The sequence below is a fragment of the Lepidothrix coronata genome, unplaced genomic scaffold, assembly GCF_001604755.1.
Source record: "Lepidothrix coronata isolate B3197 unplaced genomic scaffold, Lepidothrix_coronata-1.0 Scaffold112, whole genome shotgun sequence".
In the NCBI taxonomy this organism is placed as follows: Eukaryota; Metazoa; Chordata; class Aves; order Passeriformes; family Pipridae; genus Lepidothrix; species Lepidothrix coronata.
The window spans coordinates 1,339,491-1,363,961 of NW_016690292.1; the positions used below are offsets into that span (position 1 = coordinate 1,339,491).

General features: G+C 40.9%; 1 protein-coding gene across 6 annotated transcripts in view; it reads left to right on the plus strand.

The window, feature by feature from the left end:
• The window catches only part of TESK2 (testis-specific kinase 2), a 111,262-nt gene extending 90,185 nt beyond the window's left edge, over window positions 1–21,077 (plus strand). For all 6 annotated transcript variants that reach the window (XM_017824699.1, XM_017824701.1, XM_017824698.1 and 3 more), the window contains 6 exons: window positions 9,747–9,829; window positions 11,653–11,728; window positions 13,355–13,438; window positions 14,557–14,643; window positions 17,894–18,023; window positions 19,875–21,077. In XM_017824699.1, coding sequence (XP_017680188.1) covers window positions 9,747–9,829; window positions 11,653–11,728; window positions 13,355–13,438; window positions 14,557–14,643; window positions 17,894–18,023; window positions 19,875–20,887 — 1,473 coding nt within the window. In that variant the 3' untranslated portion in view covers window positions 20,888–21,077. The remainder of the gene's footprint in view (window positions 1–9,746; window positions 9,830–11,652; window positions 11,729–13,354; window positions 13,439–14,556; window positions 14,644–17,893; window positions 18,024–19,874) is intronic.
• The last annotated feature ends 3,394 nt before the right edge of the window (window positions 21,078–24,471 follow it).

The window sequence follows — 24,471 nt, forward strand, 5'->3', positions numbered from 1 at the left end:
ACAAATCTTCTGTAGGAAGAGTGACCTTTCATTACTAATTCTGTGTTAAGTGTTTCTCTCACTTCTAAAGTCAGTAAGATCAAAAGAGTTTGCCTAAAATGTTCAAATTTCAGAGTTTCTTCCAGAATGATATTTCAGTGGCAGAGTTTTCAACAGACAAAGATGTATTTTTTTAATTGCTTTAGTGACAACTTGTATGAATTTATTTGGCTGAAGTATCCAGCTAATTCAAGCTCGGCAAGAAATATTGACATAGGAGCACTAAGCTCTGTGAACAGATTGTCCCAGTACTCACACTGGGTCTTAGCATACATTGCAGCCTGTTGTGAGGGCTTTGCTGTCCTGTCTGTCCTGTTGTCTGGAGCTAATGAGCTGGTTTAAGCTCACTGGGGACCTGCAATAAGACAGAAGTTCTTGAGAAGACTTCATAATGCACTTCAGTCAAAAGCATCCAGAAGAATATTATCTGAGTCTAAAAGGAACTGGTTTTTAAGATTAAAAACAGCTTTTAAAAACCACAACACAGTGTTTGCAAATGTGAGTGACTACTAGTCCTCCATCCAGTTTTCATTTTTTTTTTTTAACATTACCTCAGTGCAGTGTTAAACAGATGTAGAGTGTGCATTTAGCCAAAGTGGGGAAAAAAAGTTGAACTGGTGATGAAAGAAGTATTTCAGTGAAGTCATAAAATACTTCCTTGGCTGTTCTTTCAAGAGAGAGGGGCTGAATTCTGCCAAGAAGAATATCAAATTTATGAAAAATGCCCGTACTTGGAGTCACGTCACTTTGACATGATACGCTCAGAAAGCTCCATTTCAGTCACCTTGGAGTGTGCAGAGGAGAGATGCATAAAGATATCTGAAAAGATAACTTGGTGTTCCCCTTTCTTTTTCAGTTCAGGAGGTATTTTAGTACATTTAAGAGTAGAGTTCCTGCAAGGAGCCAAAGTACCTAAGGAGAACTTTGTGCCTGCAGCATTTATCATAACACATACTGTGATGGCTAGTCATATGAAAATCCCATTTCCTGGGATCCCTGTGAATGCCTTTGTTCCCAGCTTTACATAACTGTATGCCCTTCTCTGGAGCTGCCCTGCCAGTGCTTCAGTGTTATCTATTGTTGAATGCCAATTGTTTGGAAAGTGCACCCACTGGGAGGGGTTTGTGATGTCCCAGCAACAGCAAACTCATCGGAGGCCACAGGAAGCAGTGAGGTTACTTAAAAACAAAGGAACAACATATCAAACCCTAAGAATTTATTAGCAGTTATGCTATATTTGGATTGTTCTTAGCACTAAAGTTGTAGCATCTCTGTGGGTCACATTGGAACCTGTCAGGATAAAAGTCTAAGTCATCAGCTTAGAAACTTTCAAATTTCTTGGGCATTTTGGGTTGTTTTCTGTTTGTTGGGTTTTTTAAAATTTACTTTTAAAAGTATTTTTATGTGATGTTTGTACTTTCCTTGTTCTGTTTGGGAAGGGAAGTAGATGAAACACCAGGCCTTAAACACCCACCTTAAACAACTTGTGAATTTTATTAGTGTGTTATTGTATTGATGAAATATACTTTAAATCTATTGGACAAATTACTCTCCTTTTGAATCGTAAGGAAGTCACTTTGTTCCAAAGCAAAAAAATTAAGATAACCATAGGAAAAACCTGTCACCAAAATTTTCAATGCTCAGACTGTGGCTTTTGGCTACTGCTTGAGGACATGCCTTGTCTTTTACCAGGTTTGTATTGGTGGTAGGATGAGTCATCTTCATTCCTACCAGTAAACAGTTGGTGTGTGAACAAGCTGAAGGAAAATGTGATGGACTCTTTCCTTGGGAGAGAACTTCTGATCTGGATTGAACAAGGGCAGATTCAATACTGTTCTATTGTTCCCTTTCTTTGGTAAACTTCAGTAATTAATGTGATGCTTTAGTGTTCAAATGAAAGCAAAGACAAGGATTTAGACCTGCAAAAGTCAGAACAGACAGTGAGCTTGCAGGGTGAGAGGGTGGAGCATTTTTCTAGGAAAATTCTTGGCCTTGACTGAACTGTGAACAGAATGAAACTGAGACTTTCTGTGCAATAATGTCTCCGTGCTTTAACTGTTACCCTTAAGACAATAGCCCACAGCAAACTGTCCCTGTAATATGAATTTTACTATTAAAATTGCTTGGAATTATTTAGACCTCTACTTCTGCCTTTTTTTTCTGGAAAATCTCTGATTCCTGGAGCTTCCTGGAGCAGATGGTGTGATACATAAATTTTACTATGTCAGTTATGTCAGCACAGTTGTCTTGCTCTTAGTGTTATATGTGTCTATGTATTTGCATAGCATTTTAAAGAAAAAGTTCCCGTCCCCTGCCAATCTGAGATCGAAAAATAGGTGGGTTGGGCCATTAGTCTACAGCAGGGTGATCTCTCTTCCTAATGGCACCATGTGGAGAGTAGCAGAACAGCATTGATACTGCAGGAGGCCAGAGGGAAGAATGGTAGAGAAGAGTAGATGTAGGTCATTATAGTCAATGCGACAGCCCACGGGGATGTCAGCCCTGACATCCCACCGGTGCCCTTCCCGATGCCCTTCTGTCAAAGAGAGAGGCAGTGCTTGTGAGAAGAGTGTGCTGCCCAGACAGCTGGTACTCACCCGTGTCGTGAGCAGCTCCGTGCTTGGGCTGCTGGAGCCGATCAGGCTGATCTGCCCTGGTTGGTAGTGACAGCCTGGCTTGAATCTGTCAGAAAGTACAAGTGGTCAGACTGGCCTTTTCCAGCCTGCAGAGAGTTGGGGTGTGGGCAGGGTGACTCGTACGCTTTGTAAGCCAAGAAATGTGCTGTCCCCACTCCTGACTTGTCATAAAAAGATTTACGCAGAGATTAAGCCATAGATGGGTTCTGACAGCCTGCCTCATTGGCTCATTCCCTGTCCCCTGCCCATAGCAAACCCTGTGAATTGTTCTTTATTTGGGGCTCGTTGTATGTATTTGCATCCTGGAATCATGAGGATTTTCTTCATCTTTCAGTGATTGTCAAGAAGGTCTGGTTATGAATTTTAACTCTGAAAGTCTTAGTTGCAGAAAGTGCAGTCATTAAAACAGAAATCATACTGCGAAACATTGAAAGTGTTTCAATAGAAGCCACTGAACTGTGATATAATTTTTTCTTAATCTGACTTGGTTTTGCAATATTCTGGCTGTTGTAACCTAGAATTAAAATAGCAATGTTTGGGACAGTGCAGGGAAGAAGTGTCCAGCCTGCAAAAAGAATATGGCAATCTTTTTGTACCTCACCCCTCAAAACAAATATCTTAGTACTACACAACGAGTTTCTTCAACACCTTGTTTACACTGTATTTGCACTGCATTCAAACCCTGTTCTAGAAGCACTGTTGATTTCCTTGGCAGCTCACACCAGTGACTGCCCTAATACCAGTGAACTTATTCTTACAGTACCTCTGAGATGAGGGAGATGAGTAAACTCAGCCTTATTATGACAGACTAAAAACAAGAATACTGGTGAATGTTGTGTATGTGTTTTAAGACTTTTGTCTTTTGTTTGGAGTGTTTGGCATTTTATGTGTTTTAAGTTCAAAGCAATATGCTCACTGATCTCAGAGACAGTTAGAAGCATTACAGCACTTATAAAATAGTCAGGTTTGACCTCTGGAAGCAGAGAATGTTACTGATCTTGTGTGCCCTCTGAAAAATTGTGTTAAAGTAGCTTCCTTGTCACAGACTCCTCCTGTGATGCTGAGGAAGGCCAGAGTCCAGATCCCGGGGCAACACTGCAATAGTCTTAACCACAAGACAGAAGAGCTTCATTTGCAGCCCAAGCTTTCTTTTTCATCTCTTCCCAGCCTTTCTGTCACCCTGCTGTTTATGTGGGAAGAGTGGCCAGGGTCCTGAAAATAGTGGTCCAAGTGTTTTATGTAAAGCCCCAATTCACCAGCATGAATCCATTGTGTGCACTAAAACACATGGATGCCAGGTGGAAAACTGTGTGATCGTGTAATTAAGGATATTACCTTAATGTGTATGCATAAGGGGAAGAAGGAAAGTTGTTACAGGAAGTTTTACATCCCATCTTTTTTGCAATATTATTTTTTTGATCCAGAGTTTTCGTATGCAACTTCCTACCAGTTTTAGAAACAATGGAAAAAAGTGACATGATGCACTTTACCTTAAGGTTGGAAACCATGATATTCATGGTGCAGGTGTTTGTTGCTTCATGAAGTAACATGAAGTATTTTTAATTTGTACTGTTAATTAATATTACTAAACCACATTGCATGTTTTTGGTGTGGAAGAGGAATAGAGAGAGGGACAGGAGAGATGCCTTGGCAGTGAGAAGTGAACATCTCAGAGTCTGCCCATTTTTCCAAGACTGATCATACCTACTCTGTTACTACTCAATCCTTTCTCCTGGTGTACAATGCCAGCCTCTGGTTAGGCTTTTCATCCTTGTTCATAGCCTTTTTCTTTTCTTTTTACTCCCAGTTCCTGCCCACCAACCTTATTGATCAACCTCCTTGTCTGGCTGACTGCATTTACCCTCTTCCTGTTGCTCCCCCTTGATGCTTTATCCAAGCAATCTTTCTGTGTTCTGGTCTGTAGTTTGTTCAGCCATTTCTAGCTCTCCCCATGTTCTGCTACTCCAGATTAGCTCTGATCCCTGCCACCACCACCTGTTTGCTGTGCTTGCAGTTCTTATGTCCTTGTAATAGTATTTGGGGTTTTTCCCCTGTATCAGGAGCCTTGCTTAAGACCCTGATCTTGGTCCCTGCCAGCCCCTGGCTTGGACTCATCCTCTGTCTTGTCACCTTAATCACTCAAATTCCTCATGCAGCGTGTGCCTGTCCCAGCCTACTCTTTGCAGCAGTGGCAAAAGATGCATCTTACACAGAGGTCTCATCATGTTTGAAGTTGAGAACATGCCAAATTTGGTATGATACCACAGGCTAACATTTTAAGGGTTTTTTTATTTTTGTTATTTAAAAATTTGTTTGCAACACATATTCTAAGTTTGTTCTCCCAAGCACCTGAGCTGTTGTAGCTGAACACCCCCTCCCTAAAAACCCACCACCAAAGCTCTTGATTAAAAACAAACTGGCAAACCCTCAAACAAGTGCCTTTTAGTTTTCAGAATTATATATAATTAAAAACAAGGTTTTATAATCAGTAGTAGGTTGTGAGCAGTTTTAGGGGACATTGTGAGCTCCATTGATGATAAAAATCTGTGAAGAAATATATACAGATATGTACACACATATGAATGCGTGTGTATTCCTGCCAACATCTGCTTTCACTTCTCAGTGTGTAATGGCTCAGCCTTCTCCCATTGAGAGAGGAGCAGTCTCAGTTACTACGGGACAGAATCCTGCATGTAAGCCATTACTGTGGATTATCTGATGTAACATAAATTCACTGCCTTTGGGCTTGCAAGTGACATGCCCTGACTTCCTACCTTGTATGCTGTTTGCTTCTTTAACACAAAATAAACCCCAAGCAGTGAACAGCACCTTTGTCTGATGAGTCTCATATTTGCTGCTGCGATTGCAAAGTCCCCTTTGTGCTGCACTGAGCTCTGGTGTGGATATTTTGCACTGCAGGGGAGAGCTGCCACTGAAAAAATTAGCTGTTACAAATGGTTATTTCTAGTTACAATAATAAACTTTTACTGGGACTTTGGGAACCGAAAGGAGCCCATCCCTTAAACATATTAGTTTCAGAAGTGTATCTAGTACTGTAAACTTCCCATTATGCATTTAATTGTCAGTGGCGTTTTTCCTAGAGGGTAACACTTTAAAAATAGCTGATACATCTCAATTGGCCTTTAAGTATTTCAATTCAGTAACAGTCATCAGAAGGTTGCAAGTGACACTCAGTAGTGTTTCTGTATTTTCTGGAGTGCAGTAAAGTGTCTGAGGAGTTAAGCTTGTATGTCATACCATAAAACAAAACTATGGAGTTTCTTCATCTAAGCAATTTATTTTTAACTCTGAAACTCTTGAGTCTATTTTCGTTTTTGTTTATGTAAAAGGGAGAGTAGAATATTGCGTTTGTCTTAGTAGGATTATGCTGTGCAAAGCAGATGTTAAGCTCCTGTAACACACAAAGGGGGCTTTATGTTCTTTCACATCTGTCTGCATAAACAGCTTTGTTAACTCTTTAGGGCTCATGTACAGAGCTCCTTGCTTCTATTAAGAGACTGCCTCAGGAAGGACTGATGGGGTTCCTATTTTGGAAAAAGAAACCACTCTTGAGAACCCAACCGAAGCCAAATAGTGCTCTCTTAAACTGTGTGAACTGCCAAAGGAAAGAACTTCCCCGTCTGTAGGAGTCCAAAGAGAAATCTTGAAAAGGTTGTCATATTCTATTGCCTTGCAGCTAATACAAATAGTACAATAGTAAGTCAAAAGTGTTTTCTCAAAGCCCGTGTTGTGAAGCTGCTTGGCATTTCATTTCATAGGCAGTTCTTGAGAGGCTCTTGCACTAGCAAGGGGTTTGAACTCTTGCATTTCTGTGCCAAAATCCATTAATGAAACGTCTTCATACCACACTGATAACACTTTTTTTTCTTTTTAGAAACTGAGAAGTATCACTTTGTTAGAAGAAACAGTGCAGTATGTACTATTGTACTTTTCCTGCTGAGAAACCACCCCTAGATTAAATTCAAAAGCTCTTTTTGACCATTTAGTCTTTAATGAAGGTTTCTCTCTTTTTGATCCTGATTTGGTAGAATGTGAATTCTTAGAGATGTCTTTCATTGGGTGCACGTGAGCTACCAGTTACTGTGGGCTGTGTTCAGTCACCTATTTATGAATTGCATCTTAAATCTGGTAACTCAATTATCTGTGCTGTGGGTTTTATGCAGCGTTGTGTAAAGGCATCTCTAAGGTGGAGGAGGAGTATGGTGGTGCTGGAGAATCTCAGCACACTGTCCACACAACTTTGCCTTGAATAAGTCGTAGAGGCTGGAAAAGTGACATCTGACCATGCTAGTATATGTAGAAGGGGTTTACTACTGATTTTGCTGGGAATAGGCTTCCATTCTTTCTGGGTTCCAGGAAACTGGTGCTTAGCTATTTAAAAACTTGCCCCAGTTGAATTAAATCAGTTTAGTTTCACTACAGTGAGCATTTGTAGTGACACTGGGATTTTATTGTATGGTGCGTGTCACCTGCCCGTGGCTGATATCAGTATGAATAAAAAAGTCACTCTTGTACTGGAGTACATATCCTAATGAATTTAAATTCACACTCAGCACTTCTTCCCGTGCAAACAAAAACCAAGCTTCCCCTAATGAGAGAGAACAGTTTAGCTTCTTTCTTCACCTCACTTGACATTGTGCAGCCCACCACAGCAGAACAAGTGATCAGTACTTTGTAGCCCCAGTGTTGCCCTGGGCTTTCCCCAGTGCCTTCTCCTGGTGCAGTGGCCTCTCCTGCAGGACCTGTGGACCCCACAGCAGTGGGCTGTCTGCACTCTTTGGTCTCACAAGCGCTTGCACTGAAAGGGAGCCTTGGCTTTGCTGCAGGCAAATACCTCTCACCGGGGAGGGAGCTCAGAGCTGTCAAGCAGCATTGGCTTAATTTATGATTTATCTGGGAATAACCTACTTGTCTAATGGTTCAGTGCTGTACCTGAGAGCTGGGACTGCCTGGGGCTTGTTGGGGGGTGGGATTGTTCATCTTGAGTTGGTGACTTATCGCTGTCTAATGGGATGTGATTAGATGCTGGTAAGAAGCTGAAGGAATATTTGCTGTCAGGATGATGTTGATTTTAAGCCTCCCTTTGGTATCAAAGCAGCCTTGTAAATTATTGCAGATCCTTGGGTCAGTAGATAGGTTTCTACAGATTTTTATTTATGTTGAAAGTAGTTCTGTCAATAGTCTGGTTTTAAATGTTTCCCTGAAATTTTGGAGACCTGGGTTTGTTGGAGAATAACACCAATCCATAAAACTCAGAAGGTAAAATTAAGTGTTGCAGTCTTGCTACTAAAAATGAACAAAATGTTCAAAGGTAATGGAAGAAGAAAATCTAGATTTTAAAACTAGTGTTTATGAATCATAGAGATTTCTTCAAAAAACATCGAATTAAGAATCATCTTTAGTTGCTGAGAAATCTGCGGCAGAAAAACAACGTGAAATTTTTCTGCATAAAACAGTATCAGCCTTCTTGAATAGTGCAAAATCTCTGGTGTCCTCATGGACTTGTTTCTGTGTGGTACACAACGAAATTCCACTTGTCTGAATCATCTGAGTAAGATTTTTCAGAAAAGTTTTATCCTTCTCAGTTTTAAGTCCACTTAGAATGACCAAATGTTTAAAGAGAGGCGAGTGGAATGAATGCGCTCTTTGATACAAGATAACAAAGGCCGCAACTGAGAAGCTTTGCTGCTCTTTGGGTAAGCACAGTTGATTTAACTTGGTACATGTTTATGAATCCCCAAGCTAACTGTAGTTATTATACTTGAGTCATGCTAAACAAATAAAGCTTTGCATCTCAGGAGCCTGGCATGTGTTTCAAGAGGCTGGCATGCATTTTCTTTACATGATCACAGGAATGGCTTCCTTAACCTTTTAATTGGCAGGAAGAAAACTTACTTCATGGCCTGAGCCACGGTCGTCTCTGAATAATATAAACAGTGATGACCTGAACTTGATCTTTTAGACAAGGGACTCACTTTTCTTGGTAGCTGCATTATACAGACAAGCTAATGGTGGGGGTCAGCAAGGGGCTTTTGTATATCCAAGCACAATAAAGCTAGAAAGTGTTTCCTGCTGTTTAGCTAATTAATGCAGGGTACCACTCAGTAGGAATCAGCAGTGGTTTTGCTGCCTGTCACTGCTATTGTACTGCCTGCAGAAAGATGCAGAACAAGGCATGTGGGAAGGGAATGAATTCTGTCTTGTTCTACCTATTGCAGGACAGCAAAAAATGCAGGGAAGTCAGCTATGGATTCATTTGATGAGAAGGGGAAAGGTGTGGTATTGGAATGGTCAAAGCATATTTCTCAGAGTTGTAAATAAATAACAAAAAGAAATCGATAATACTGTGTGTAATGTGCTGCTGCCAGCCCAGAATTATCTGTGTGTGTCCTTAAATTGCCCTCCATCCTAACACTGGAGGGCACATTTGAAAGGAAAAGACTGACAGCTTTTCTTTATTGGACTTTTCCCTTAAATCATGTTTTCTAAATGCACTGTAAAATAAAGAATGTTGAGACTTTAAAGGCACATTTAACTTTGTCACATCTTATATTTTGATGAAAAGCTCCTGCAAAGCACTGAGTTCCTTTTCAGTAGCAAAATAGACAAAGGCATGTAGAGTTTGCTCTGATCTTTTATTCTGGTCAGGTACAGGTAAATGGTAAAGAGAAAATTTAAAGTGTCATAGTGAACAGCGTGCATTGCATGTAGTTGAGCACAAGGGAGCTAAATAATTCAATTCTTGTTATTACCTAGCTGGGTATGTGCTGCCTGTGGCTGCCTGCTTCTCAGCAAGTTTTTAAGTGGATTATTAACTAAGTGGAAGGCTGTTCGCAGCATCTCAAGTTTGACAGATGTGATTGTGCAGGGGGAGGGCAGGGGAAGAGGGTGGTTGCTCTCAAACAAAAGCTTCTCATAGATGAATGTGTTCCAAAATATATTTTGTAGTTGTGTTCCAGATTAAAAATAGATAAAACAAACGTTATAGATGTTTCATGCCCAGACAATAACACTTCTGTTTGGTTTTATTTTTTTTTTTCCTTTTTCCAGAACTGCTTAATAAAACACGATGAGAATGGATACTCAGCAATAGTGGGAGACTTTGGTTTAGCAGAGAAAATTCCTGATCACAGGTATGTGAACTAATCTAAATAGATTAGTTTTTTTTTTGAGAGGTGCAGTGAGACTGCAGGTCAGAAGCTCCAGTCAAAGCCAGATCCCTGAGGCTGTTGTTGCATTCTGATACAGAGTTTGCAAAAAATATCCTCAGTCTTCAGTCTGGAACTGCAGGCTGGATAGCCAGAATGTTCCAGCCTTAATTACTGTCCATTTTGATGTTTAGTGGTGACATTTATTCTTCAAAAATGTTTCAATGAGTAGATGATTTACTCAAGCTTTGCAGTTCATCTTTTAAGCAGGTACTTGGGAATTCTGGGTTTAAAAAACCCCACAAAAATACTGTCCAACACTCTGGATTGGGATGATTTTGTAATAAATGTCATTTGTTGATTCCAAGCAACTTTAGCTTCTTTCCATTTTCATAAATAGTATCTGGGGCATTCTAGTACTCCCTTTAATGTCTGGATTAGTTGTTAAGATCCAGGTTTATAACAAAGAGTAAAATTAATTATAAAATTACCGTAGTTCACCATTTTACTTTTTCTAGGGTGAAATTACAATCTTAACTCATTTGAGGAATGCACAGGTGACTGTCCCAAACTGTTGTCACAATTGGAAATAGTCCTTTTGTCATCCCTCCATTAGGGAGATCGAGGACAAGGATTTCATTGTTCTCTCTGTATATTAACTTGTGTATTTCAGAGTATTCTGACTGTGAAATGTGCCGTCAGATTTTCTCCAGTGTGTGCTTCTGAGTAAAATAAATAAAAGCCTTCCAGCTCTTTTGACTGCAAAGAGAACAATAAAAGTTGATCTCAGCTATGTACAGTTTTTAGACTGCATGTATCCTAAAACCATATCTTGGGAGGCCTAAAGGCTTGTGTTAATGTTGGTGAAATATTGATGTAAAAGCTTAACAAAGTCTTAATTTCCAAAATACTGATAAGTGCAGCCAATGTGTATCTTGTAGCTCCTCTGGGGCACCCTGTAAGGTGCTGAAAGCTTCAGCAGTATTCAAATGAACCCATCACAAAATCAGGAAGGCACTACAGGTGCCTTAAGTTGTTCTTAATAACCAGTTTTTAGATGCCCTAAAACCTGAAAACTGACAGTAATAGCTTGAGTAGCTACTGAAATAAACAACAGAATTGCTACATTAGGCACCATTTTGGTTTGATCTAGTCTTGCCTCCATTTTGAAAGGCAGCTTTGTTGTTCTCAGTTTGCTGATAGCAAGCCATGCTATCTCGAAGCCTTCAAAGGCCTTTATTTTTTTAATAGGTATTCCCTCAAGGTCAGCTGGGTGACAGGCTGGAGGTCTTTCTTAAGGCCCCAGTATTCAGCCATATGGAAACTGCAGATTTTTCAAATTGGATCTATTCTGATTACTTTTAGTTTTTGCCTATTAAAGGATTCATTTGGTCAATCTTGATTTTTTTTGTTTTGTTTTGTTTTAATTCAGTTTGTAAACAGGCTGTGCTGACTTCATTCAGAGTTGCTTATCAGTATACATGTAGAGATGGATACCTGCATGTCTTGCTGGATGAATGGATAATTCAGCATCTGGCCTGAAACTGATGTCCACAAACCTTTCCATGTACAGATAAAGGAGCCAAATCTGCCAGGAGTTTGGAAATAAAAATTATTGAACAGCTTTGACCTTAAAATAAACTTTTTTTTTCCCCCCCAAAGTGGCCAGGCACTTAAAAACTAGAAATAAAATGTGAGTTATTGATTGGGAAAGTTAGTAGCAATGCTTGAGCATTTAATTAATGGTTCTTTCCTTTCTCCCTCCACCCCTCTTCCCCCTTCCCCCTATCTGTTCCATATCTATATAGTGAGAAGTTACCAGTGGTGGGTTCACCCTTCTGGATGGCACCAGAAGTTCTCAGAGATGAACCCTACAATGAAAAGGTAGGAACATGATATAAATGTTAGTTGTCAGTTATTTCTCTTCAGTAGCTGTATGCAAGATTTAGAATTTCAATAATAATAAAACTTGCTATTTTCACTTGTGACATTTCTGTACTCAGGTCATTCAGATTTAGGGAGAGTGAGAGTTGAATAGCTAATATTTTTAATTCACAGTGTGTAATCTTACATGGAAATAGAATTAGATTTAGGATTGTTCTCTGTGATGCTGTTTCCATTCTGAAACACCCCACATGCCAAAATAGGATAATGGTTTGTTGATGTAACACAATTTCATTTAACCAAGTCTCAAGAGAAATGTAGTGAAGTTGCTTCCCATACACTAGTGAAATCTGGGTAGAAGTAAAACCTGTATGTAAACTTGTACAATTATGTGTGTATACGTGTGTATATATATAAATCAGCATTTCTTAAGGTAAGATTTCTTGATAAGATAAAAATGCTCTCCAGAGGTATTTACTAGTTTTCCTATTTGTGTCATTGGGAAATGTTTCTTTCAGAGGAGGATCAGATCACACTGGATTTTGGAAACAGTATTTTCAATCAAGCTCTTCTTTACACAAGATTTTCTCTCCATTACTTCAGCCCTACTAGTGCAACTTTTCTCTGATAAAACCCACATCCTGTACCTCTTTATAGCTAGTAGTCAATAATCTGTTAATTGGTAGTAGTTTTAACTTGCAGGAAGTCAATAGCTACCTCAGTAATTAATGGAATAATTACCATTTCAAAGCTTTTTAAAGAGTTACAATTGATCTAAATTAATAATAAAGTACCCAAGTCTGTGGTGCCACATTCTTCCCCAACCCTGGGGCATGGAGGATTAAAGAGGAAGCAGGTCTTACACCTCATCAGCATGAAAGGTGACATGTAAACCTGGCTGATATTTATGGGACGAGGGATGCAAGCTTCTGCTCTGTAGACTTGTATTCCATGTTTTCCTAAATTTTGTTACATGAAAAACTCAGGTGGGTGGAAATCTGAGGAACTGTGCAGCTCCAGGGGTAGTCAGATAAGTGATTGCTGAGCATCATGGGAATTGAGGCTGGTGTGCAGTGCTACTGGATATCTCAAGCTTTGGGAAGATGCTGTTTTCTCCAGAGTTATTGAACCCTGAGAAGAGACAGCTGTAATTTTTCTTAAAAGCAGTATTAATGTTCTGGATAAGCTTTGATCATGTGTATTCTAAACCCGTTTTTCTAACCACAGTGATACATAGGCATGTCACGTTTTTGGCTAATTATTCCCATCTGTAGGACATCAAATGCAACTTCACCATTCTTTATGCAAGGAAGGACTATTTTTTTGTTTGTTTTGTTTGCACACTGCTGAATTAAGAGTGGTTTGGTGGGTTTTCTCTTTTATTCTTGAAAGAGTTTTAAAGTTATCATTGCTGTTTATGCAACAAGAATGCTTTACTGTGAGCATGTGTTTCTTCACGTGGAAAATGTTAGCTAATAATGAGTTGCTCGGTGTTGTAAGGCTGTGGTGCCAGTTCAGTTGTTCCCCGATAGCCATTTGGGGTGAGGAGAGACTCCCTGGCAGATAAGAACACTCAGTATTCATAACTGAACCCTGTGTCTATTAATTTTTTTTTTCCTCTCTCAGGCAGATGTGTTCTCCTATGGTATAATTCTGTGTGAGATTATAGCAAGAATACAGGCAGATCCAGACTATCTCCCTCGCACAGAGGTACGTGTCACATCTATAACGCCGGTGGGCGGTGGTGAGTTTGCCATGATAAAGGCCTGGCCTTTAGAACTTCTGGCACTGCTGCCAAAGATACGATGAATAGGTGCTACATTAAAAATAGCCTGTAAAAGGCTTTTGTTCTTCTATGCTGTTATTGTAGGAAGCTCCGTTGAAGACACTTTCCCAGAGACTTGGTGCAGCTGCGATCCTCATGGGAATTCTTTTCTGCCCCTAACTGGCAGAACATTGAGAGCACTGCAATGCAAACTCTTCCTTTTGTGGAGTGATAGCTCATGTAGACTTCTTGCCAGGTTCAGAACAGGGCACTTTTGGCACACTGCATCCACTAAGCAGCCCCTCCTTGTGAAAGGGGCAGGACCTGGGTTAACAGCAGCTAAAATAAGCTCACTCTTATTTTTGCATGGACTCTGCTAAGCACTGTGGATCTGAGCTATAATTGACTAATCAAAGATACTTCTTACTTTCTTCGATTGCCTTTTGGTTGAGTCACATCTGCAGGGCAGCTTTTTGCCCTCTGGGGGGGCTCTTCCAAATTCTGTCCCCCTCTGATTCTGAAAATATGAAATTGTTTAGGTCTCAAACTGCAGTAAGTAAAATTCTTTCGCTTCTCTGGCCTTCACATTTTATAGGCGTGCACTTAAGGAACTGGATAACTTGTATTACCAGTCTGTCATCCACAGAAAAGTTAACCATTTTATCTGATACATTTTTATCATAGCAAAGTCTCTGATTTTATAGCAGGCTGTTAATTTGCACTGTGAAAGTCACCACAGTGAAACATCACAGTATAAGAGATTGTTTCCAGATCCACACAGGCAACATTTCAACTGCAGTGGATTGCAGTTGAATGCAGGAAGAAGGATGGGCTTTGAAGTCAGTCCGTTCTCTTACAGGTATCCTGTATCAGTAATCCCCACTGGGAATGCTGCAGTTCAAAGTGTGCATGAAGTTTTCTTAAAATTGTCTGCATGTGGTTGTTGAGATGGTGTTCCTGGCTATTCCTGATAACTCCACGTAGGGTTCCCCTAAAAAGAAGATGCTTTGGGCCAGATAGCAGACCTCACTTATATCGCTGTGTTGTGTTTTTGTTTGTACAGAATTTTGGATTAGATTATGATTCCTTCCAGCACATGGTGGGAGACTGTCCTCCTGACTTCCTCCAGCTGGCCTTCAACTGCTGTAACGTGAGTATCTTACTTGAAGGGGAGAGGCCTAAACTAGAGTTCTCTAAATCCCTCTGGCTTTTGAAGATAGAGCTTAAAGCATTTACAGAAGAGGTTTGAAGAGCCTACCTATAACAGCAGTGCCTTCTGATAACCCAGAAAGTCCCTTGCAGTTTTTATAATCCTTCCCTTCCCCTTGCCAAAAGGTGTATCTTGTGTTTTTGCAATTCTGTGTTCTGTCATGCCAGGCAAACAGAACTGAACAGCTTCTTGCAGGCTGCTCAGGGTGATCCTAACCAGTTGGATGCTATTGAAACTGGGTAACCCTTGGGTTGACAAAATGCAGCTGTTACTGTGTACAGACCTACTGAGCTGTGAAGAAAGGGTTCTGAGCTGCCCTCCCAAACAGAGGGGACAAACAAACCAAGGGCAGGCATTAAACTACTCTGGATACCTTCATGGCTCCTCACTGTGAAAATTCCAAGGAAGTAGATCTCTCTTGTTGGTTATCCTGTTACAGAGTTGCTAGTATTGTATAGTAAGCTGGTTTATATGAAATAAGAGAACCTGAGCTGCCACCAGATTCAGATGAAGTTGAGACTGTCCAGTTTGCACAACTTAAGTTGAGGCAACTTCTAAAAGTTTTATTGCACAAAACTTTGCCAGGGACTCACAGCCAGGCCATACTGGAACCAGTACCAGCACTGTGTCCAAGTGAGTGCTTGTAAGAAAAGTCTCATCTCTTTGTGCTTTTGATGCTTATTTTTGACCCAAGCTCTCTCTCCTTTGTATTAGTGCAAATGCACATGCTTCATGAGAGCACGGTATAAAGGTGAGACCGGGGGCATGACTGCTGCTCTTGACACCAGATAGCATAATTTAATTCTAAAAATGTTTGTGGAACTTACTGTGGACAAGCTACTTCACTCCTGTGGTTTCACCTTAGTACAGCAGAGCTTGTTTCGCCAGGACATTGGTACATCTGACTCATGTTTATGAAGTGTTTTGGTTACATGAGCGCTAAAGGTTTTGGCTAGAGGTAGGATTTGACTTGGGAAATATCAACTCCCACCTGTAGACTCCAGAAATGGTACTGCATCCAAACACATGGTGCATGATTCAAAGCAATTTCTCAGCACAGAAACTCGGAGAACAATTGCTCATGAAGGAAGGGGCAGGGACCTTATATTCTCATGTTAAGAATTTGGTGTGGTCAGAGAAAAAGGATTTTCTCCTACTGATTATTGTCAAATGCTGATTCTTGTGTAATAGATATCCCTTCCCCGAATTGAAATGTAAATTACTTTCATGTGATCAAGCCATTAATATGCTGATTTCAGCATGGGCCATGCTGGAATTCACTTAGCACTCACCTAGTAGAAGGAAAGAGGGGATAAACAGATAAGGCTTTCTTACATTTTCCTAAGCATGCTGTGCTTCATTAATATGTGATTGGTGTGATAATTTGCTCTTAGACATGGACATTTTTATTATTTAGTAGGTCAAAAAAATGTGAACTGTATAGCCCAGCTGATCAGCTGAAGTAATGTGCAAACTAATGTGCAAAGCCTTGGGGTTTTCTACAGCTGGGAAATGTGTTTTAGGGCACGTAAGAAAACCAGTAAAAACTGACATGTATGAATAGTGGATTAAAATGTCTTTAATTTGCTGTTATAAAGTGTGGGATTTTTTTAAATAAGTACCTTCAGGGAAGGCTCCCCAACAACTATAAGCCTATTTGTGTGAATATCTAATAAACATATTCATAAATGATCATGCAAAAAGTTTACCATCACGAGCTGAGCTGTGGGCAACTGCTGCCTTGAGGAAGAATCTTTTATTCCATTTGAACAGAATCTGGGCTGCTCAGGGATGGAAGAGGCAAGTGGTGCTCTGAGTAACTTTTCCATTGGTGCCTTTGTCCTGGATCTTACCTAGCATAAATTAAAATAGCCAGAGAGCCCCTTTTATTTCCTCTAACTTCCTGTAGCTTGCAACAGCTCCTTAAGCTTTCCAAATTAGTAAGTTTGTCAGAGTACAGTGTGTGCTTCAGTGTTGCCCCTGCCCTACTCTTTCAGTGAAACAGGGAAAGCAGAAAAATGTTTTCCAATGCCAGGAAATTCCAGCTGCTGCATTAGAACAACTTTCTTGCTGCTCTTGAGCTCTTCAAGTGCGATTTGTTTGGTTGGTTTTTATTACTGTACATGTGAATTTTTAGCCCTTCACCCTGTGTTGCTGGAAGGTGTTCTGGCATTGCTGATCATACCAGTTCTTTTCAGAAAGATCCATCTCGTAGGACCTGCAGGGCAGTACGAGGGAGGTCTTGGAGGTTTGTTGTGCACAAAGCACCACTGTTCCCATTGTAGAGGTGAGATCTGTCTGGGCTTGCCCACTCTGAAAAAGCCTTTAGAAGGCTGGAAACAGGAATCAGGTCAAGCAGAATATTTTGTTATTACTGTAATGAGGTTAACTTTCAGCTGGTGAATTAGATACCGATACCTACAGTAGTTAAACCTGTAACATATATACAGGGTCGATGTTCAAAATTATGAAATGCCTTCTAAGTTACTATCTTAAATCAAACTTCTTGGCCTGTAGTTCAGTTTTAGTGTTGGTCTTTGTTTAGAGTTCCATTTCTGCTAGAGTGAATAATTAAATACTTACTGAGAAATTCAAACTGATACAGGGGGAATATTTTACCTGAGGTTTTTTTTTTTTTCTAATATATTACTTGGTCAAATTATATAACCAATCTTGCTTCCTTGCAAGACAGACCAGTACATCAAGTGGTAAGGCTGATTAGCAGATGGAAAGATGCATTTTCAGCAATGCCATTTAGGTGGGTTTTAATTAAAGCCACAGGGAGATGATAGAAGAATTACAAACTTTTAAAGAATGACATAGCCATGTTGCTCTGTATAACCCTTTTGAAGTAATGTTAGTACATAATCTCTCTTTGATAACCAGAGTCCAGAAAGAAATCTTGAACTATTCAAGCTGTTCAAAACAAACAAAGCCTCATCACAAGCCATGAATCTGACAGATTCCCACCTTGTCAGTTTAAAATTCGTCCTCTGCATATAATGTTTACAACTTGATAATTAAATGTGAAAAGTATGATAGACAGAAATGCCACTTTGCAATGATAACACACTTAAAACAGTCTTGAATTTCCTTAGTTTCTTCAGATTGTCCCTCTGTCTGTCCACTGTGTGAACAGAATAGCATGGACAAACCCACATGAACTTGTTTGATTTGTGTCCATTCACAGATGGATCCAAAGCTGCGTCCTTCATTTGCTGATATTGTCAAAACACTGGAGGAAATGTTAAACCGCCTGAGAAATGAGGACTCGGAGAGAAAGTTCTTGAACCTTGACAACAGTGAAAGAAAACCAAAAGGTAAGTGTCTGTATTGTACAAACATTGCTGCATGCTAATAGCAAGAGGGTACAATGCTTCATATTTTGAAACCTGGGATTTCAGCTATATGTGGTATTATTTACACCTTGTGAAAAATTTTACTTGAACCTTGAAAATTATTCTGGAGCAATGCTGTGTACTTTGCACTACAGAGTGTCCTTTGGGGAAAAAACAGCTAACTGTTTCTTAAAGTGCCTCATGAGGTTTTGCCCACAAGCTCTTGAGGGGAAATTTAGAGTTCATTTGGGAATGGTTTTGTAAGTTGCTAACAGTATATGAAAATCCATCAACTTTTTATTTATCCCTGCCCTACTTAGTACATATACGTAATTTCTTTGGTGTATGTTACATGTAACATTTAGAAGCTTCTTAAATTCCTTCAAGAGGAAGAGCACAGAAGATGCAAGAGTATTATAAAGTACTTAGAAATACTCTGAAAGACAGGAAAAGATGAATCCCAGGTCTGCTTGGGAATGTTGGCCTTGAAAGGTTTTCTCTAAAGCTGTCTGGTGCCACCTGGTGTGGGGAGCAAACTGGTAGCCTGGGCCATATTCTGACTTGGGTGTCTCTTATGTTAGTACACTTCTGGTATTGGGAACTTAGAGTACAGTAAAAACAGTTTCTCACATTGTGTGTATATATAAATATGAAACACATATACATAGCCATCAATCTGTAATATGGTTTTAGATTGCAGTGATTATTCTCTATTTCAAACCACACAGAGTTAATGCATGTGGTGGTTCTCCCACACCTGGAAAGCATCTAAGAGAGGTGTGAGTTAAAAAGGAAAATGTTTTTTTTGGTTTAGATTTTTGGTTTGGTTTGTGTTGGGTTTTTCTTTTTCCATATTTTTGGCATTCTCCCCTTGGAGTGCTGTCATGGTTTGAGAGCCCCAAAAATTTAATTCCCTATCTTCAAACAAGTACAAAACAAGTACTTCTTGAAGAAGTGTTACATGCTGTTCTTTGACTTGTATAGTCTTTCCTACATGGAATGACTGCAGTCTAAACTGTGGCAGTATTTAGAGGGGAAAGTGAAAATCCATATGTGCTTATTCTGGGAATGGTAATCAAAAGGAGATATCACTTCTTTATATTCATTTGTTAAGGCTCTAACACAGCTCTTCAAAGGCACCTTGAGAGCCAGTGGCAGATGCATGTTCCAAACAGTCAGAGTTAGCATCTACTGTTTTCCCAACCTGTTCTAGTGATAACAGCTTTATTTATATATATGTATGTGTGTGTATATGCAAATATATGCATATGGACAACTTTAAAACTCCTATTCATCAGGGTCAAACAATCACTTACCCCTAGTATCCTAGTTTTGTGTTGGATAATGTACTGAATGAAGGCTGTGATGGAATTATTTAAAAATCTTCATGGTACCAGGATGGGCATTTATTTTGGTCTCAGACTTTTTCTGTCAGGGTTAAAAAGTCCCAGTTCTTTTGGCAACTAAGTTTTGTACTTGTTCTCTTATGGCCAGTATCACCAACAGATCTTGGGCAACCTCTGCTGGAAGCCAGGACAATAAATCTAGAAACATGCAAATTGTTCTGCTCTAACACCCCGTGCCGTCTCTGCTGTGGCAGTGTACTGGCAGCAAGGAGGTTTGAAGGGGCTCTAAAATACACTGAGGAGAAGAGAATGGTGTACTTGTGTCTGTGCAGGAACTCATAAGGAGTTATGTGCTTATGGAAGATAGTTTGGAACATCAGAAATGCAGCTTTTTTCTTTACAGTTGTCATGAAGGCTCTGTGAGCAAGCAGACATACAGCTATATAGAGCTTCTCTAAGCTAAGAGTGTTTTTCTTTTTCTACTCAGGATCAATTGAAAAAGGACCAGGAGTAAAACGTTTGAGTTCCTTGGATGATAAGATCCCACCCAAGTCGCCCCGTCCCCGTCGGAATATCTGGCTGTCACGCAGCCAGTCGGATATCTTCTCCCGCAAGCCTTCCAGGAAGATAAATGTGCAGGACCCCTACTACACACCAAACAAAGGGTTAGGCCGGAAAGTGAATCCCTTCAGTGCCCGGGAGGACCTCAAGGGAGGGAAGATCAAATTCTTTGACATGCCAAGCAAGTCTGTGATTTCCCTCGTGTTTGACTTGTACTCTCCGGAGGCAGGCGGGGGCCTGAAAGCCAGCCAGTCCCACTTCCGGCAGGCATACAGCACAGACTGGCAGGAATCTTCCCTGCTTCCTGGGAGGAGATGCAGATCGCTTCCACTCTCTCCTGAATTACCACACAAGGAATATGGCCTGTTTGGAGGACTGTCTTCAACCGTTGGCAGGTGTGACCCAGCCCAGCTTGGTGCAGAGGTTCGGCAAAAACTCCTGAGTAGCAGTAAATATGGCGTGTCAGAGATCCCCCCCTTTCACGCCAAGCATCACAGACCAGAATTTCTTCTTGCACCAGGACAAGAAGAGGATATGGACTGTTCAGATGGGCCAGTGGCCCAGGAGGAAAATGGGTTTTGCCTTGTTGAGAACACGTGTGGAGCTCCAGCATGTAACCAACCATTAGTGCTGGCCCAGCCTGAGCCTCTGTCTTACAAAAAGCTCCCAGTTGAGAATTCAGTGAACTCTGAGGGACGTGGCTCCTCACAAGTGTTTGCAGGCTGTCTCCCATCTGAAGAGATGGAGGTGGAAGATGATCTACTGAAAAGTACTCTATTAGAGTCCACAAAGCCTCTGTTCAGTGTTAGTCCTTCCAACGAGCTGAAAAGAGAGGCATGGCCCTTCAGGGAACAGGATGGGGACAGTCCTGCCCTGTTGCCTCAGACCTCCTCCAACATCTCAGCAAGTGGCAGCACAGAGTCAACTTGTGACATATGAAGAGAGGGCTCAAACGGAACATGTCCTTGAGGGAACAGTTGTTCCCAGTTGCTTAAACTCTGTTTTTCTCAAGTGCTGGGCTTCACGTTTGAAAGAGACTCAGCAGATGATGGGAGCTGCCTGTCAAACAGATTGCTGCAGACAGTGTCTGGAGAGACTGATTATTTTATAAAACTTTATTTCAAACTGTGCTTATTCCCGTTCCTGATTTACTTTAGGAGGGGGAACTACTCCAGCCAGAATGGCCATGTGAGCCCCACAGCTTTCCAAGAGGCAGCAGCCAGAGCAGGCACCGTGTAAACAGTTTGACCTGGATTTCCAGCATGGAGTATTTCAAGGCCTTAAGCTCCATGTAGAGTAGAAAGAATGACCCTTAGGTTTTCCCTCTTTCTCTGACTGACCAGCTGCTCTAAGCCACTGCAGATTTTTCATTAATTCTGCAGCAGTGCACGTGAGTTGGAGCCTCTGTTTTAGAAACAGGCACAGAGCTATGTTGAGCAGATAGGAATGCTCTCTGGTTCCAGAGCTGCTGTGAATGCTGTTGCAGCATTAAACAAGCTCTTCATTCAAAAGCAGCAAAAACAAAACCCCTCATGCTGGTCACAATCTGCAGGCTGAGTCACATGACAAATACTTTGCAATTAACAAGAAAAATCTGTTCCCTGGTGTTTCATTTTCCCTTGGGATTTGGTAATGATGTTCAATGCATTAGTGCAGGGAAGCTCTCTTCCTTGTACAGCTCTTCATGTACCTCAGCCCAAATGTGGAGAAGATTTGCCCAGGGCACAGAGAGCCATATTCCAGGCATTGTGATTCCTGGGCTTCTGAAGAAGCTGCCCCTAAGAGTAACAGCTATACTGAGCTTTTGGGGGGGGGTGGATGTGCTCTTATCTCTGAAGAACTGAATGAACATCATGATCTGTTTCTGCAGAATCTTTAAATACAATAGCTACATCACAGCTGACTATTACCACTAAGCTAGAAGGGTCACATTCACCTCCCTCTCTGGTACAACATCCCATCTCACTGATTCCACTGCAGTAATGATGGCTCCTCACTTAAAACCAGCTGCTTGACAGAAGACAGTGATCCCCTGCTCAGGGGAAGTTGCCAGCAGTGTTGTGGCCACACAAGTGCTCTTAGAGAGGATGACTCACAGGAAGGCTTTGAATTGTCAAACTAAAGAAAATCAGCTTGTCCCAAATTAACTTTTTTTTCCCCTCTACAGAAAGAAGCTGCTGTCTTTTTTTGGCTTCTCCTGTCACTAAATAGGATGATCTTTTTATTTTTTGATATTATTTTTTTTACTTCCCTTCACCAGCAGGTACATGTGAAAGAAGCAGCAACATGAGCTCTAATGCTGCTTGCTGGAACCAGCATCAGTGATCCCTGCTCTGGGACATAATGCGTGGGGAAAGCTTGTTCTGTGATGAGGTTTGTGCAACATCCTTTTCCATTATCATCATCCCAACAATATGGGATTTTATTTTAAGGGGTTTTTTTTTAACCTATATTATCATTCCTAAGTGAGGTATGCATTGCATGCCTGCTGAGCAGATGGTGATGCAGCAGAGAGTCCAGAATTTCATCCAGGTAGCCTCTTACACTCTCTTCCTGCTCTCTTGTAAGGATGAATAATGTAAGCTAGTCTCTGATGGAAGCCAGACTATTTCTACTCTTCTCCCATCTCAAAGAAACGTTGGAGAAAGCCTTAGTTCTTTATCTTTCCAGAGGTGTAGGTAATTATTCCATGAGTTACAATTATGACTCCATCTTGTGAGTGTGTGTAAACCTGAGCAGTGGTTCTCCCTTTGCAGTGGCTGCAGTGAATTTAATGAAAAACCCAGTGTTGCTGAGTTATGTAGCACAGTCCATTCAGATTAGGCAGCTGTTGGCAGTTTGAAAGAGAAAATGCCTGTGCTCACTAAGATCACCCCTTTTGGCCCACACCCCTCTGCCTCTTGAAGGTGCTGATCTGTAGAATAGTCTGGATTCTGTATCGTGTCTGCAGAGTGCAGAGCAGCTTGTACAGCTGGCACTGTGTTGTGTGTAACTTCCTTTGAGGACAGAGAAACAGCAGAACTCAATTGCCAGAGTTGCCTGCCTTATGCCTGCTTGCTTTTTCTTTTTTTTTTTTTTTTAATACTTTTATCTTTGATACAATTGTAATCTTCTGGGAGGGAAACCATCAGCACCAGCTTCTGTTGTCACAAGGTGCATTTAGGTGCGTGACTTCAGACAAAAAAAAAAAAAAGCAATAATGAGTAGTTTACTTTTGGATCACCAGGCTGAGGGAAGCTGCCCAGCATCCTGGAGCAGCCTGCAGCCTCATCAGAGAGCACACGCACACCTCTGGCTGCCTTGTGGCTCCCGGGAGCCCTGGCTGTCAGCTGACACTCATCACGAAGCCTGTTGCCCTCTGTGGCACCCACTGCAGTGACCTCATCTGTTCTCTTACACCACTCTTACCATGTTTCCCTGCCCTGAACAGCTCTTACAAAGCAGCATGGCTAAAAGTTTTATTTTCTTAAATGTCCGCTCTAAGCACAACCAGCTGACGTGCATTGGGCACGTCTGTCGACTTTTCTGGCTCTTTGTACTGAGGTGGAGAAGTCAGAAAGAGAAATTCCAAGGACTAGCAGCTCAGGCCTTTCCTGGATTCTTGGTCTGCATGGGAAGAGGCATGTGTGTGAAACTGGAGTAAGAAGTAATTTTTAAAAAGAGCTAAGTGGTTGCTGAAACCCAGTGTTTCCAGGGGTCTGGATGCAGTTGGAACTCACTGCGTCTCATCCCTTTGGTTGCGTAAAGCTGAATCTAGGTTGCACCTAGCAACTGCTCCTAGGTTTTCTGCCTACCTGAGTTTGCTTTTTGACAGGGGGCCATTTTCTGACAGCTACTGATGAACGTGAATTTGAACATGTGGTCAGCAAACTCCTTGTTTTACAGTGATGCGACGGAGTTTTACTGTGATTGGATTTTACCGTGATTTCGGCTCTACGGGAGCCGTTCTTGCTACGCATCTCCGTGACGAGATCAAAGATGTTTTAAATTCACTTTAAATCTCTCCGTATTGGATTCATTTAAATGTCTGTTATAAGCTATTTTCGTTGTGGTTGCAGGTTGACGAAAGGCAGCCCAGAGAATGCATGTGAACTGCTGCCCTTCAAAAGCAGCGCAGCCCAGGGGCTGCAGCAGACTTGTACTTGTTGGAGAGGCATTGATGTGTTATGTGTAACAGAGCATTGGTATTTTTTGCCAGTACAACTAAAGACACTTGAATAATTCCTGTTTGCACTTAATGCTATTGTTTATATTGCATGTCACTACATTTCTATGCAAAACAAATAACCTTTTTTTTTTTTTTTTCGGGAGGAGGGGCAGCCAGATATTTGATTAAGTATAAAGACCTTTGCGAGATGATCTATTTTCGTATTTATGAAGGAGTTCTACGTCTTAATATTTTGCAGACTGTAAATAGCTCAACTTGTAATTAAAGGCTTAGGAAGAGGTTTGTAGCCTGTGTATAATAGTAAGTTAACACTGCCAGAAAAAGAAATCTTTGCGAAACAACTTTTCTAATATTG